At 43.1% G+C, this 17,396-nt stretch overlaps 2 protein-coding genes across 3 annotated transcripts; one reads left to right on the top strand and one right to left on the bottom strand.

Annotated features, from left to right (window-relative positions):
- Positions 1-3,305: 3,305 nt before the first annotated feature.
- On the bottom strand, positions 3,306-6,673 carry LOC311001517 (deoxycytidylate deaminase-like; the record flags this gene model as incomplete). Its single annotated transcript, XM_083992604.1, has 5 exons — positions 3,306-3,406; positions 3,655-3,771; positions 4,336-4,468; positions 6,400-6,484; positions 6,642-6,673. 5 exons carry the CDS (start codon positions 6,671-6,673, stop codon positions 3,306-3,308), a joined length of 468 nt encoding a protein of 155 aa, XP_083848730.1.
- A 2,512-nt stretch (positions 6,674-9,185) lies between these two features.
- Positions 9,186-16,928, top strand: ift46 (intraflagellar transport 46 homolog (Chlamydomonas); the record flags this gene model as incomplete). 2 transcript variants are annotated; one of them, XM_083992408.1, is made up of 5 exons in its annotated part: positions 9,186-9,383; positions 10,220-10,554; positions 13,944-14,037; positions 15,146-15,277; positions 16,566-16,928. In XM_083992408.1, the coding sequence occupies exons 1-5, from the start codon at positions 9,252-9,254 to the stop codon at positions 16,926-16,928; spliced, it is 1,056 nt and encodes a 351-aa protein (XP_083848534.1). In that variant the 5' UTR covers positions 9,186-9,251. The 2 variants fall into 2 exon arrangements, with proteins under 2 accessions (XP_083848534.1, XP_083848533.1); XM_083992407.1 differs by having other exon boundaries at positions 10,214-10,554.
- Between the last annotated feature and the right edge of the window lie 468 nt (positions 16,929-17,396).

Raw genomic sequence — 17,396 nt, 5'->3', positions numbered from 1 at the left:
TGAATGAACATGTTTCTAAAGCCTTGGAAGAAAAGATAAAAAGTGTTGCCAGTGGTAACTAAAAACAATGAATCTGAATCATCCTTAAAACATCCTTAGGCTACTTATTGATCCATCACCACATTTTTCAAGATAAAATAAGCCTCTATGGGGCCTTTAGTGAAACTTTATGTTGGGGCCAACTGATCATTTCATTTACACGCCTACTATAAATTTACTTCATGTTTTTACCCATCTATGGTTTTTAATTTGAAACGACACCAAATTCAGCTAAAATGTGAACAATGCAAAGTAATAATAATAGTTGAGTGGGATGTCATCAAGGCCTAGCAAAAGTAACAAAATAAACCAACAGACATTTATTGTAACAATGTTGTCTGCTTTGTTATTTTTTGGTTTTTAATAAACTGAAACATCAATGAGCAACAACAATAAGAATAAGAATAGCCAGGCTAATGTGCTGGAGCTAATGGAGTTCCAATAAATAAATAAATAAATAAAGGTTCTTGTAGTTATGCACTATAAGATGTTAATTGCTCTTTGGGGCCTCTAGTGGTCACAGAACTCTCTCTGTGGAGGGTCCAATGAACTGAAAGTCAAGACTATATTCATTTGGAAACAGATTTCAGGTTCTACTCTGTGCAGAAAGCCACAAGAAGATCTGACTGACAACACACAAAAGAGTTTAAAATCAAACACTGGATAGAAAGACCCTCTACTGCCTAAAAGGGTGAAGCCTCCGCTTAAACTCACTTAAAACTTGAATCAGAAGATGCCAAAGTCAAGGTACCGTTGAGTTTTCCTTTGGACAAAGCGGGGGACAAGAAGACGTAGAGAGAAGAGGCATCAAAGTCCCTTTCAGTCTGGTCAGTCTTCTTCTGTCTCCTCGCTTCGTTCAGCGGCTTCCCAAGGTTCCATCACTTGTTGATGGACTCAAAATCAATGAAAATCCCAGTTTTGTTGGACTTGAACCTGAACGACCTGCCAAACACAGAGGGCAGAGGGAGGCAGAAAAAAACCCAACACAATTAAAAAAAAAGATCATTCACATGGACCTTTTATGGAGAACAACAATTTCCCTGAAGCAAATGGGAAAGAACCATTGCTGGTGTAAAAAAAAAAAAACACACCCCTTTTCCACCAATAAAGACACTCACATTTAGTAACCTACATTTAAACCCTGTGTAACAAAGACAAGTAGTGTGCACAGATCACAACATAAACAAATACCATGCGTAACGGTGATGAAATCAGAAGCATAAAGGACACATCGCCAAGCGTCTCTCTTTTTGTCTTTTCTTTTGAATTTTCTAAGATGGGAGATGCTGAATACTCACTATCTGATGCCGAGGCTGTTTGTGGTTGGCTGAAAGAGATGATTGTTCGTTTGCTTATAGTTTTTCGCTAGTTTGCATCACAGTTCAAGCTGTGTTACTGTAATTCAGTTAGGTTGAGTTTCCATAACTGTGCGTTCACACCAAAAGCGTCAAAACACCGGAAGTCAATTCATTTTCAATGAGAGCCGGCGACACTGAGCGACCAAAGCGTCAACAGGCGTCACCGCGCTTCCAAAGCTTCCAAAGCGTCCAAAGCTTCCAAAGCTTCCAAAGCGTCCAAAGCTTCCAAAGCGACCAAAGCTTCCAAAGCGACCAAAGCTTCCAAAGCTTCCAAAGCGTCCAAAGCTTCCAAAGCGACCAAAGCTTCCAAAGCGTCCAAAGCTTCCAAACCTTCCAAAGCGTCCAAAGCTTCCAAAGCGACCAAAGCTTCCAAAGCTTCCAAAGCGACCAAAGCTTCCAAAGCGTCCAAAGCTTCCAAAGCTTCCAAAGCGACCAAAGCTTCCAAAGCGTCCAAAGCTTCCAAAGCGTCCAAAGCTTCCAAAGCGTCCAAACCTTCCAAACCTTCCAAACCTTCCAAAGCGACCAAAGCTTCCAAAGCGACCAAACCTTCCAAAGCTTCCAAAGCGTCCAAACCTTCCAAAGCGACCAAACCTTCCAAAGCTTCCAAAGCGACCAAAGCTTCCAAAGCGACCAAAGCTTCCACAGCGTCCAAAGCTTCCACAGCTTCCAAAGCGACCAAACCTTCCAAAGCTTCCAAAGCGACCAAAGCTTCCAAAGCGACCAAACCTTCCAAAGCTTCCAAAGCTTCCAAAGCTTCCAAAGCGTCCAAAGCGTCCAAAGCTTCCAAAGCTTCCAAAGCGCCCATGCGTCCAAAGCTTCCAAAGCTTCCAAACCTTCCAAAGCTTCCAAAGCTTCCAAATCGTCCAAAGCTTCCAAAGCTTCCAAATCGTCCAAAGCTTCCAAAGCTTCCAAAGCGTCCAAAGCTTCCAAAGCGTCACTAGACAAGAAGTTGAACCCTGGTTAACTTTATGGTAATTAGCTATGACGCAGTTCGGCGGCAACCTGTCAGAATAGAGACGTCCTCCGGCTGCCTTTTTTTTGTATTTCGGCTCCCCAATGACCAGCGCGATCGAACTTTGATGTCAGTCACGTGACGAGCGGCCAAAGCGGCTGAAAATATTTTGCCGTTTTGGGAGCTGTCTTGTCTGACGCCCACCCTCGAGCGTTTTTGACGCTTTGGAAGCTTTTGGTGTGAACGCACAGTTATGCATGCTGACTGCCTTTGTTCTGTCAGATGTGAGGAGACAATTGATAAATTTATGTGCTGATTCTGATATCTTTCTGATATCTGCATTGAATAGTGGCTGTTGTGAATATTTATTGCATTGAAATGTGCCTGACATTCTGGAAACCTGTCCATAAGGATTTGGTGACGTGTGCGCACTGTGCGCCAGTCAGACAAATGACCAATCCACCGGCTTTCCGCGCACCTTTGGCGCAAATGGTTACTGCGCCAAGCTGAATCTGTGGACACACCCATCTCGGTGCACCTCTGTCCACCAAACTGACCATGCACCGTGTTGCGCTGCACAAAAATAGCACTGCGCTGGGTTCGCCACCCTGCACCACCTTGCATCATGAAACTAGAGCCCATAAAATGAACTGAACTGAACTGAACTAGTTGTCAATAGGAAAAATACACATACATTTTCTCAGTAAAGCCCATGAAGACATCACCATTTTCCTAATGGTTGTCCTAATCCATGATTTTTGTCCCAAAAATGAAAAATCACATTAGTTTTCACAGTGTATTGATACTGAACAGCTCGTGTGTCTGGACCAGAGCATACTGAAGAGTTAGCATCGCTACAAACATTTATTTTCTAACTGTTTCCACGAAAATTTGTAGTAATGTTCATTTTAAGCAAGAATAGTAACACTTTTTGTGTATCAGAGAAAACCCATTACTCACTCAGACTCTATGCCTGCCACTCTGAGCAACTCCTTGGAGGCAATTATGCTTTCTTCCTTCCAGTACTTTTCAGAATAATATACAAGCTTCTTAAGACCTGGATAGAAAGAGAGAGATAATGAGGGGACACAGATGGTAAGAATGTAAAATAAAGACAGCTATGTCTTCTTAGCAGATACTAAGAAAAAAAGAAAGAAAAGTGTACAATAGAATAATAATATATTTAAAAAAAATAGCTAAGTATAAGTACAAGATAGATAAAATACACAAAAACAGTTAAGTAAGTAATATAGACATGGAAAATCTAACAGTATAAAAGTATAATTTGTGTTTGTGTGTTGTCACCTGACTGGATGATGATCTTGGCACACTCGTTGCAGGGGAACACAGACACGTAGATGGTGCAGCCTCTCACATCAGCACTGGACTTGTTCATGATGGCATTCAGCACTGCATGGCACACTGGGAGACAGACAGCAAGTCAGTACAATAATAATAATAAACTTTATTTCTATAGCACCTTTCAAAACCAAGGTTACAAGGTGCTTCACAGAACACAAATGGATCTGCCAGGAATGTGTCTTTTCTTTTGAGTTTTTAAATCCAAATCTGGATCAATTTGTTTTCATTTCACATGTGCTATCAACAGATAAAGCAGCTCTGAGCCTCTAGCCTCAAACAGAAACTGGTTGGAGAGGAGATTATTTAAATTTATTGACCACAGCCTCTTTCTTCATTCCTTTGATGTCAAATTTAACGAGGTCAAGGAAAATGTGAAGGAGAATCTGAAGGACACTGTGGTAGCCTACAGAGAGAATCTGACTGCACGTAACTCAAGGAGAATTTTCAACCCTTCAAACAGAAGAAGGAAATAAAGAAAGAAAAACCTGATCAATGCAAAACGAGTTCAAAGATTTCCTCATTATTTATCCTGCAGCACCCTCTACAGGCCACAGTTTATACATGAACAACTAATGACTAACTCATGAAAGCAGAATGAAAAGTGTGTGTGCAATACATTCTCACCATAAGGGTATTTAGTGTCAAGTCTGCCCTCATCAGAACGCGCCCATGGCAGCTTGCCCTCACATCCATTGGGCATACAGTTGTAACCAGTGCCAACCACCTTACGGTCCTTGTTCACGATACAAGCCCCAACCTGCACAGAGACACAGGATCCACAGGAAACAACAGCTTCTCACACACACTAAAGGTTCACTCATTCTGCTGTGTGATCTAGACTTCAGAGAAACGCATGTTTTCTAAGATACACATGAAAATGCCTGAGTTGGTGCTTGGATCAAGATGGAGAAGCGAGGCTTCTATGAAAGTATCTTTGTATTTTATCTATTTGCAACATACATTTACCCACATGTTTGTCGTATTCCATGAAACCTCTCAAAAGTTGGCACAAACCCTCACCAGGACATGAGGACAGATTGAGGGTCAAAGGTCAAGGGCATGGTGTCCTCACACAATTTGACAAGGCCTTGTGAGACCAATAACTCCTGAACATCTCTGAGAGAGAGAGATTTCTATACATTTTGCATAGAGATATTCCAGATCCTGATTTTGGCAGTTCTGCTGAATATCAAATCAACTGTTTAAGATTCAGCTGAATCTAAATCCAAGAAGAATACAGAATCCTATTCCTGTTATCTGTTCACATGAAATCACATGACATGCAGTTCAAACTTGGTTTTAAACTTATTAGGGCCACGGGGCAAGCACACCGGGCACTGGCCCCTACAGCTATGAAATAGCAAATATCAAAACATGCGGATTGATCGGGATCGGTGTGCTATTACTTTTCTCAAAAGAATACAAATTTTTATATATTGCGACTTATGTCGTGAAAAACTGCGCAAAATTTTGCATTGAAGTCAATGGGACAGGTGAAAAAAAAAGAGCGAAAAAGAACAATCATTGGAGTTTTACAAACGTCTACTGCTCAGGCATACTTTCACCTAGAGACTCTATTTAAACTTTAAACAGTAGACACAAGTCTTGTGTATTGGCGTATTAATCCGCGTTCCGATAGGTATTAGGCTATAGTTTTTGATCAATCCCTGATCAATGACCATGATCATTTTTGGAGAAATTATGAGATTATAATGGGTGTGTATTGCACGGAATGTTCGTGTCAGAGTGGGTGACATCATCGGTTAGAGTGGGAGAAGTTATCTGAAATCATCTGAAACTTTTCTCTTTCCACACTCCTCCTGGACACAATTTACACTCTCCACACACATGAATTTTTCCTAATTTGTAGACAAACTTGTTCTGTCTCTCACCATGTGCTCAAAATATCAGAGAGACTTACAGAATTTGAATTGTCAGCCTCTGAGTGCGGCCCGGCTGTCTCTGCTCCTCATTGACTCCAATACATTTTTGTGAGAAGCAGAACGGACCGATGTTTTAAAACTGCCAGTGTCTCAAGAAATATTTACTATAGAAACACCAAAATTGACCAAAATTTTCAGGAAGTCCTTAGAGCAACGTTGATCTGTGTTTTGTTCTGATAGGAGTTACCGTTTTGTCACAGTAAGCCAAATGTGAGACCAGTGCAGAGGCAGAAAATGGCTCTTTTTCTCCACGTTTTTGTCTGTCTCAGCCTGGGGGGGCTCTATCGTCATTGGCAACCACCTAGAGTTGCCGTGGTAACCTCTGAGTCTCAGGCCAGAGCTCGTTAACTTTATAAACAATCCACCTGGAGCCACACACACCAACACATACAGGTAGCTTCATGTGATTACAGTTACACACACACACAGGTAACATACACATGCGCGCGTACGCGCGCACTCCTCTCCCACACACACAAACACACACACACAGGTAACTTCATTAAAGAGATACACACACACACAGACACACACAAACACCAGCACACAGTTAACCTAATGTGATTACAGCTCCTCCATAGAAAGATGATCATGTGTCTGTCTGATCAGCTCTGTCTTGACCTTAAGATCGTGGGTTTGATTCCCATGTTGACAGAGATGGTATGCCCGGCAGTAGCCCCCCGTGATCCTATCAAAATTTCCCAGTGGAAATTTTCTAGTTGTAGCCTACTCTAGTTGAACACACCTGTGTATTTGGGTCTTTGCTCCTCTGGGCTGCCAGAAAGGCCACAGCCATGAAGTAATCCTCATCATGCAGGAAGTCCGCTCTCCTTGTGGTGCAACAGAGATAGAGATTTTTTAAAAAAAAGACTTGTGTCACATCTACGCTCAGGAGAGTGAAAACATATGGCTGCCAAAGTTAACATGATAACGACTTAATGCAAATTACTTAACGCCACTAATTGTGGATAGAGGACATGAACTTACCCTCCGTTCATTGATGGCTGAGTTCCTGCCATACTCTTTAAAATGATGCAGCCTTTTTCTTCAACACGCCCAACAAATATACTCTAGCACAGGAGAGTAGCCTACTGTAATATGATACGATATGCATATCAATAAATATTTAATTGAATGGTCGAGCAGGAAAGGGTGTAGGCTATCTCTCGTCTATGACTCATCTATGAAACATCACTCTACTACTCTGACAAGATGACCCATTACAAGCTACAAATGCAGGTTTATGCAATATACAATACAACAACAGCAGCAACAACATATTTATATGGCACATTAAAAGAACAAAACAAGTTGACCAAAGTGCTGAACAACATAAACACACAAGTAAAACATTGTCAGGATAATACTCACACCAAAACGGACGGGCAGCAACAATATAGAGAGCCGAAGTGTAAACAGGAAGTAACGTCGCCATTAGAATATTTTATTAGGCCTACATGGTCTAAAACCCAGCTTTTCTGGAAATTATTTACAGACTGGTTGAAAAGAAAAGAACCAACAATGCCAGACTTAAACTACAATAGTATTAAATATGGTGTTATATTAAAAGACAAACAATTGGATTTAATGATAAATGTCTAATCCTTTAGCCAAATTCTTTATTCACAAACCAAATATCTAAAAACTCCATCCATCTTCACATACTTTTGAAATGAATTCCATCTCCATATTAAGTCCCTAAAATGTATTAAGTCCAAACTAAACATGCCAAAGACCTCTATTCAATGTTCAAAAATTATCTGACTAATGTAGCGTAACAATTGCTTAATCCTGGATGATTTAATGTATGTTTTTTTATTCATTTTTTTCTCTTCCCTTTTATGTTTGATTTGTGTTTGTTTTGTTTTCTACTCACTTATCTAAATTTTTGTTTATTTAATGTTGTTCTTGATTCTTATCTCTGAAACTGACTCCAACTGACAAAAAAGTACAACAACAGAAGCAGAAAAAGAAGCGGAAGCAGACGTTTTTCCAGCATAACACTTGCTCTACGGTGGTTAAAGGGAGGCAGTAATGTACATGCACTAATAGCATCAGAGAGTTGTGCAGCTTTATTAAAAAGTATCACAACAATGAAATCATGTAGACAGGATCTAATTATGGAAATTCATCAGATGTTGTATGTAGGTAAGGCAAGAGTATTGGGACATAAACGAGACAGGAAGACATTTTTATAACATACAGAAGCAAGTGGGGAGGACGGGTGTTGAGCAGGAGCAGGAAGGAGGAGGTGGCCATCACAGGGTTTAGTAGCCTACATTACGTATAATTGGGAAGCATCTCACAGGTAATTGTAGAAGTTGCAACCAACACGAGACAGAGCAGCATGTTCTAATGGAGTGTAGAGAGTATGAGAGGGAGAGGAGAGAGTTAAAAGCAGCCCTGCAAATGGAGAAAATTGGTTTTATATTAGGAAACCTGTTGCAAAGGTCAGACAACATTAGTAAGCATGTAAGGAAATACCTGAGGGAAACAGGGCTAATGGAGAGGATTTAATTGTTTTTGTTTGTTTTGTTATTTTGGGGGGGGGGGGGGGGTGGGGGGTGATTAGGGTTATCTTTTCTTTTATTTTGTTTCCTGCTAATTGATTGTTCCACACTCCAGTCCGGTAGGTGGCGGCAATGCCAGCCGCCAATCAAAATCAAAACAAGAACTAACTACATTACCCATGGTGCACTGCACGCTCCGTTGCCAGGAGACGCTCCAGTCCACTCTGTTGCTCGGCTAAACCTATGGGCTAAACTAGCTGGTCTCGTTAGCCGTGTTGTTGACGCAGACCATTATATTCTCGTTGTTCAGACTCGTTTCAGACGCAGTAACAACGTTGTTTAGTTCACCGTTTACGTTTATAAACAGAGAAACGTTGTGTTTTATAACGTTTGAGCCGCGTGCAGCGTGTTTTCACTGCGTCGTCACCAGCTCGTTGCTAGGCAGCTAACGAAATAACGGTAGAATCTGTTTTACCGGAGAAATAACGGTAGAATCTGGTTGTAAAGTCGGTGCTAGTGTAGAGTTAAACACCGGGACCGGTTATAGAGACATAGGCCGGTAAAACAGACGGGATTAACGGCCGGTTGTAACGGGACAGGGACCGGGGTGGATGTGTGTGTGAAGCCGGGGCTGAGGGTCGCTGTAGCGGGGCTGAGGGTCGGTGAAGCCGGGGCTGAGGGTGCGGTGTAGCGGGGCTGAGGGTCGGTGTAGCCGGGGCTGAGGGTCGCTGTAGCCGGGCTGAGGGTCGGTGAAGCCGGGGCTGAGGGTGCGGTGTAGCGGGGCTGAGGGTCGGTGTAGCCGGGGCTGAGGGTCGCTGTAGCCGGGCTGAGGGTCGGTGAAGCCGGGGCTGAGGGTCGCTGTAGCGGGGCTGAGGGTCGGTGAAGCCGGGGCTGAGGGTCGCTGTAGCGGGGCTGAGGGTCGGTGAAGCCGGGGCTGAGGGTCGGTGTAGCGGGGCTGAGGGTCGGTGAAGCCGGGGCTGAGGGTCGCTGTAGCGGGGCTGAGGGTCGGTGAAGCCGGGGCTGAGGGTCGCTGTAGCGGGGCTGAGGGTCGGTGAAGCCCGGGCTGCGGTGCGGTGTAGCGGGGCTCATGGAGCGCGGAGGCAGGGGCAGAGGCAGAGACAGCCGGCTGCTGAAGAACCAGCCGTACGACGAGAGTCTGGAGGTGATCGACCCCGAGGAGGTGGCGAGCGTTTACAGCCCCGCTCCGTTCACCAGACAGGTAACACACTCTGTTATCTATCTATCTATCTATCTATCTATCTATCTATCTATCTATCTATCTATCTATCTATCTATCTATCTATCTATCTATTATCTAATATAATATAATATTATTTTAAATGTTTCTTTTATTTTACTTTTATTTGCTCTTGCATTTAACTCTGTTTTTATTGTTTTGTTTGTTTTTATTCTGTCTTATGCTTCTTTTTCTTTTCTTTTTTTTGTCTTTATGTAAAGCACATTGAGTTGCCTTGGTATGAAATGCGCTATATAAATAAAGATGCCTTGCCTTGCCTATATATCCATCCATCCATCCATCCATCTATCTATCTATCGTATCATCAATTGAATTGAATTGAATTAACTTTATTGATCCCCCAAGGAGGGAATTTTGTTAGTCCCAGCACCACACAACAATAAAAGGCAAATTCCCAATCACAATATAAAAATAGACAGATAAATACTCTAGGCACACACACAACATTCATTCATTAAAAATATGGTCAGCTAGAATCAATGAATAAATATATACTGTAACACACTGACTGTACACAATGATATATTGGAATTCCCCCCTCCCAAAAAAGTCTAAATAAAATAAAGCTCCAATAGTATAAAGAACATTTTATTTATAATATGTTTTATTTTCATCCATTCAGCCTTAGAAGTTGTGTTTTATATACCGGTATTATATATTTCTCAGTTCCTCCAACATAATAAATCATAGTCAAGCACTTGCTGTTCAGTCAGAATGAATGAATCTTCAGCTTTACTCTGAATGTCTCTGTGGTGACTGACCATCTCCCTCCTCTTCCTCTTCCTCTCCAGTCCCAGTCCCAGTCCCAGTCCAGGAGGACCCGGGCCGGTCCTGGCCTGATGTCGACCAACAGCAGCAGTGATGAGTTCGACGAGGACCAGAAGACCCAGAAGGTCAAGGAGCTGAACGGCGTGCAGCCGGGGGCGAGTCCCAACGACGAGGACGAGGACGAGGAGGAGGAGGAAGAGGAGGAAGAGGAGGAGGAGGAGGATGAAGAGGACTCTGATGAAGACGACACAGACGACGAGGACGAGGAGGCGGGTCAGGCTCCAGAGGGGGCGTACGACCCGGCCGACTACGCCAACCTGCCGGTCAGCACCGAGGTCAAGGAGCTGTTCCAGTACATCACACGGTCAGTTACCACAGCGCTGCGTCCAGAGAGAGTCCACCGAGAAAAAACAGCAACTAACACAGGGTTCTTACGGATCCTTAAAAAGTCTTAAAAGGCATTGAATTCATTAATCTAAAAACAAGGCCTTAATTGGCATTAAAATGTCAATTTTTCAAAAGTCTTAAAAATGTTAACACATGATAAGTGGGATTTTATGGTTGTAATTAGTCTCAAATCTCAAAATAATTGGTAACATTTCGACATAGAGAAGTTAGTGGCGGCCGTCAACGCTAAATCTCTCACCGCCTCCAGCTCCCGAGTCAGTGTTTTTTTTGTTTTTTTTGTTTTTTCAGACTTTTTATGCATTTATTTTGAAAGGACAGCTGGAAAAAGACACAGTCCGATGTTCATGTAGCAGTCACTTTACCTTGGACCTCATAGGAAAGTGGGTAAAATTGTCCCTAACCCTATGTAATTGACCTTTCGCAAAAGCTCCGCCCCCCTTAGTTACCGTTGCTAGCCCGACAAGCTTCTCGATGCTGCCCGAGTGTAAACAGTGTTTTTATATTGAGCGTCTTGAGGCATCAGAGTCTCAGAGGCATATGAGCGCTATATTTATGAATATTAATAATCACTGAACATTCTGACACCACGACAAAATTGCGTGGTCACAATGTAAACATAATGATGATCAAAATACGGCTTTTATCGATTCATAAATTGCATCATGTGGCGCATCTGCAAGAGAATACGGGTAACAGGACGTGGTGTTTGTGTCGCGGACCGAGACCAGAGCTTCTTATTTTCTTTTTTTCTCCCCACCGAGAGGATTCAATCTGTGGAAGTACACTATAGTAGGCTACAGTATTTCCTCATACCTACAGCTCCTTCTATTTTTTTAAATTGTCGCAAATACACCGCTGCATGTCTTCCGTTCATTCATCTCCTCATAGCGCTGTTTGTTATTGACATTTACACACACAGAGCTAGAGAGAGAGAGAGAGAGAAGCGCGCATGCTGCAGCAGTGCTTGGTGAAAGTGAAAGTTGTAAGGTCCGATCGCCCCCCCCCCCCTAAAAAAAATCCTAGAGGAAACACTGTGGTAGTGAGTGATTTGGGATACAGCCCATAGTCCTGCTAGCTTACCTTGGAGCAGATGTAGGCTGTATGCTTGTTTATTTTCATGACATTTAGCTGGGAGGGGGAGAAGGGTCCGGCTGCGGGGGGGGGGGGGGGGGGGGGGGGGCTTCCACACGGTTTGACCCATTGTAGGCACCTCTCCTGTTGTGTTTTCAGCTTTGGGAAGGGAAAATACACGACTCCCTAGGGCTGTCACTTTTTATTCGACATTCGAATATTCGTTCGAATGTGGGGGGGAAAGTTCGTATTCGAGCAGTAATGACCTGCTCGATATGCAAGCTGCAGCAAAGATACTCTATTTACCGTCTTTGGTTGCAGTGCCCAGTGCCTGCATAGCGCCGCGGAACGTCCACCGGACGCGGAAGGGCCGCGAACAGCCGAGAAGCGGAGCCAGTTTACTTTCTGTGCCCATATTAACCGCTGGTGTGGTGTCGCGGCGTGCACCTCCGCGGCCGGCTCGCGCCGTGCAGCGTCTGGTCTATTTTGTGTGAGAGCCGCGAGCAACCTTGCGAAAGGTCAATTGATGTGGGGGTTTTTTTTTCTTCTTTTTTCCGCATTTGTGTTTATTATGAAGTCGGTCTTAAATTTCATTTCAAGTGGCTTTAAAAAAGTCTTAAAAAGTCTTAAATTTAACCTGGCTTAAGCTGTAGGAACCCTGTAACGAACACTTGGTGCCGTGTCTTGTCAAACTTAAAGCAGAAGTAAGCGATCCGGTCGTTTTGGCTAATGCTGCGTTCCAGTCAGGCTTTTGAAACCGTAAATTACAGCTTCAAGTCACAACTTACGACTTTGTAGCGTTCCAGGCAACCCACTCGTGTTTCTCCGACCTGTTTTACCGGTGAAAGTCACTATAACGGCCACTCGTAACTTCTGACCCGTGAACTCGTACCAGATCGAACTGGTACGACTTCACAGGTCGGAAAAACACGAGTTACGAGTTGCCTTGAACGCACCATAACAGTCCTCGTCCCTACGTCACCACATTCACGCGCATCCCTTGGCTGCACACACAGAGAGGACTGCCCCTTTATGCCGTTCTCTCTCCTCATTGGATAAAGGTTGTAGGATACAAGGAAAGTTTTCTCCTCGACTCAGAGCAGAGCAGAGTGACTGACAGACCCGTGTTTCAGACCAAACACTCTATAGAAGTGATTGCTGTCGGAAGATACAACTATTTAAGACTTATATTAACACAAAAATATCACTTACTTCTGCTTTAAGTCAAAATCTATATTAGAGCTGCAACAATTCATCGATTAATCAAACAATAATCGATTATTTAATGAATCGTCAACTATTCTGATAATCTAATAATCAGTTTGAGTAGTTTTTTAAATAAAAAAAGTCCAGATTCTCTGTTTGAAGCTTCTTCAATGTGAATATTTCTGGTTTCTTTGTTCCTTTATGACAATAAACTGAGTCTCTCTTTGGTTTGTGGACAAAACAAGACATTTGAGGACGATGTCGTCTGGTGGTTTGAGAAACACTGATTGATGTTTTTAACATTTTATTGATCAAACAACTAATGGATTAAATAATTGATAATCGATAATGAAAATAATCGTTAGTTGCAGGCCTACTCTATATGACTGAACTGTTAACTGACAGTTAACTATTAATAGAAGAAATGTAAAACCAAGGGTCATGTAGAGAAGAAAAAGGACAGAGAGAAGAAGGCGACATGCAAAAGTGTTTAGAGATATTTATTAGTTACCTACATTTTAAAAAGAAATAAGAATATCTCAAAGTTTAGTTGTTACAGTGTTAGATCAGGTTCAAGAGGTGTGTGATGTGTTGAGATAAATAACCAGGATGTTCCGGTGACAGTCGGTCGGTCTGCTTCTGAGTTTTCTGACACATCATTTTTCAGTGTCATTAACAGGCAGCTTGTTAAAAATAATCATCTATTTTAACAGCTTTTTATTGGCTACTGCTTCTTATTTCTCTGTAACGTTCTAACTTTCTAACTTCCTGGAATTCAAACCATCTTGTTGAGATCTCATTATCTCATTATCTGTGTTGATCAGTCGACTCGTGGCCCTAAATGACGACTAGTGGTCGACCAAGAACATCTACTGACGGTCCAGTTCACTAACATGGAATTAGAGACAACATCTTAAATCAAAGTGGAGCTGAAACGGTTAATCTATCTATCTATCTATCTATCTATCTATCTATCTATCTATCTATCTATCTATCTATCTATCTATCTATCTATCTATCTATCAATATATTGATCCATCATCAATACCCCTCTCTGTGTGTCCTCAGCTACACTCCTCAGTCCATGGAGCTGGAGCACAGCCTGAAGCCCTTCATCCCAGACTTCATCCCGGCCGTCGGAGACATCGACGCCTTCCTCAAGGTAACCGGCCTGCTCTGCTGTCGCCACGGAAACCACACTGTCGTTACCAGCAGCAGCAGCAGCCACGGCAACTTTAACTTTGATGCTGCGTTCAAAACAACTCGGAGGCTCATCGCTGAATACGACAAATATATGCAGCAGTAAATGATGTTTGTTTTGGAGGCAAATGAAGAGGAGATGAGATGTTATAGCCGTATAACCGTTAAATGTTATGTCCGTTACATACGAGGAAACACAATTTCACACCATACAACAATCACAGCTTAATATAAACGTTTTTCATACAGGCTACTGCAATAATACACAAGAAATATGCATTAAAACCTCAAAAAAATAACTTAAAATGTCTGAATTCTAACCGTTTAAGACGAGGGCATGACGCCATGTTTTTGTCAAGTCGGAAAGTCGGAGCTCTGAAATGATACCTGAGTTTCCGACCTGCATGTAATCTCCGAGTTCGACGCCGTTCAATTTGTTTCTGACAACTCGGAGCTCGTTTTTTTTTCCGACTTCCGAGTTGCAGCATAAACAGGGTTCCCACGCGTCCTGGAAAACCTGGAAAACCTGGAAAATTGTTGACCAATTATCCAGTCATGGAAAACACATGGAAATTGAGAAAAAGGGTAAAATGTCCTGGAAAAGCTGGAGTGACGCGCCACGACTTTTCCAGAGCTCTGTTTGACTTCTTCAGACGCCACTAAGGAGTTATTTTCCAAAGATGCGCCCAGCGAGAAAAGAGAGCTGCTTTAGGTTTAAAAACAAAAACAACATGTTTTTGCGTTGTTCTATGATAAATTTGTCTTAATTTCTAAGCATGGAAGAGATTATTTCATAGATAAGTTAGAGCCATAGGTTGCACATATTTAAATCAAACATCTGAGGGTGAGAGAAATGAAATAAATACAGAAACAAACTGGTTGAATGTACAAAATAAAGTACAACTGTCGAACTACAACTTCTCCAAAGCGAGAAGTTCATCGCTCTGTAACGTTGTTATTCAGGTTTTATTCATTGAACAAACATTAAACACAGTTCTCTGACCTCTGTGACCTCTGACCTGTCTGACCTTTGACCTCTGTGACCTCTGACCTCTCTGACCCGTGTCCAGGTGCCGCGGCCGGACGGGAAAGGCGACGGTCTGGGTCTGCTGGTTCTGGACGAGCCCAGTGTGAAGCAGTCGGACCCCACGGTTCTGTCCCTGTGGCTGTCGGAGGAGACCAAGCAGCACGGAGCCACAGAGGTACACACACCTCACAGACACACACACACACACACACACACACACACCTCACAGACACACACACACATCCAATGTGAGTCAAGGTGCAGAACAAAAAGCAAATCAAGGTGAAAGAGGAGAAATGTTTGCACACCAGTGAATTTTCCCAGAAACTTTATCAACAGAAGGTCAGCGTGTTGATTTTTATTTTAATAACAACAGTAATCTGAAAAGTTACTGTTTCCCCCGTTATAAGTCCCGGCACTAAACAATAACACACCTGTTAAACTGTAGGACATTACAAAAAGACGTTTATCAGGTACTAACCGACTCACTCAGAATCCCTCCACACAGACTAGGGATGTGCACGGTTACCCGAGTACCCGGGTACCCGAGTAGGCAATCTGCTATCTGGTTATGAATTATTATCCAGTTAACCTAGGAAGTAAAAAAACGGCACGTTAGAGCGCAGTCTAGTGGATCAAACTACATCATCATATCATGGTTCAGCTTTTTGTAGCTTCTGTTAAACAGTTTCGGATCAAGCAACGTGATTTTCTGCTGTGTAAAAGTGTTTCTGGATCGAGCCTCGGACTTTCAAACCTTTTACAATAATCTGTAGTGGTTCCCTCGGCGACGACAGGTGTCATCAAGTCTGGTAGAAAATCTGCTGCTTTCAGTTTACAAACATTCTGAAACCTTCCCAGTTATTTCCTGAGACGATGCGAGGCAGAGAGGACCGAAGGCACCAACATGTAGTGGACTAATAAATAAGCACCGCTAATGATTTAAAAAAAAGAAAAGAAAGAAGTTTTCTCCTCCGAGGCCGCAGCATAAAGATGCTCATCTGCCCCGTATGTGCATCTTAAACTCCATCTCTACTCTTATTACCCAGCTGATATTTAGTCTGACGACGCTGTGTGTCAGTGATGTGACTGTCTGATGGACAGAGAGCATTTATGCACCGGCTGCTCTCTGTCCGTCAGACATGACCTCATTTTATTTTTTGTCACAGTATTCGGTTACCCGGTTAAGACCAGGTTAGGATACTCGGTTAGAAAAGTATTTGAAATGCCCATCCCTAGTAGTAACTGTAACTAGTAACTATAACTAATTGCTGTAATATATTTTTGGGGGTTTTAATCGATAGTGCAGTAGAGAGAGACAGGAAATAGTAACATGTCCAACACTGCACCTGCATCGTCTCATTGCAACATTATTTGTGCTAAACGCTCATTACATCACAGTTGTCAACCAATCAGATACCTAGATTAACCCCCTTTCCTCCTCCTCCTCCTCCTCCCTGCAGCTGAAGAAGGTGTCCAGCGTGGCGAGCCCCCAGTCCAACCCCCGTGCGGTGGACAGCTGGGTGGACAGCATCAGCGCTCTGCACCGCTCCAAGCCTCCGGCCAGCGTGCAGTACGGCCGCCCGATGCCCGACATCGACAGCCTGATGCAGGAGTGGCCGTCGGAGCTGGAGGAGCAGCTGGGCCGCGTGGCGCTGCCGTCGGCGCGGTTACACTGCAGCCTGCAGCAGTACGCCGAGCTGCTCTGCTGCCTGCTGGACGTCCCTGTGTACGGCCGCACGCTGCCCTCGCTGCACCTGCTGTTCAGCCTCTACCTGGAGTTCAGGGACTCACAGCACTTCACACGCAGGGATACACACTCCTGAGAGACACACAGAGACACGCACAGCTGAGAGAGGTCAGAGACTCACAACACTTCACACGCAGAGCTACACACAGCCGAGAGAGGTTACAGCTGTTCTCTTTATACTCTTGTTTATAGAATAATGATGATAATGATAATAAAAACTTCCAAAGACTCCGGCTGACGTGTTGATGTGTCACTCTGAGTCACAGAATAAATCGAATCCCTTCACGTTAACAGTATATTGTATATATTGCGGTATAAATTTACGTAAAGGGACAACCAGGAGTTTCTATTTGGTTATAAAAAGTCTGATATTAATGTGGATGAATCTACGTTACCACTTGTTAATGGTCCATTTTAGATAAATCTATGGTTTTGTCTCTATGGTTATTTTGTTATTATTAGTGGTGGTGGAAATGCTGGGCGAGCCGACCAGCGTTTCTTTACTTTCGGTTTCGTGGCGAGTCATGAGAATAACGCCACCGTA

This window comes from Trachurus trachurus (genome assembly GCF_905171665.1).
Source record: "Trachurus trachurus genome assembly, chromosome: 18".
Lineage (NCBI taxonomy): Eukaryota > Metazoa > Chordata > Actinopteri > Carangiformes > Carangidae > Trachurus > Trachurus trachurus.
Note: the sequence above shows the minus strand (reverse complement) of the source record. Positions and strands in the feature narration are given on the sequence as shown.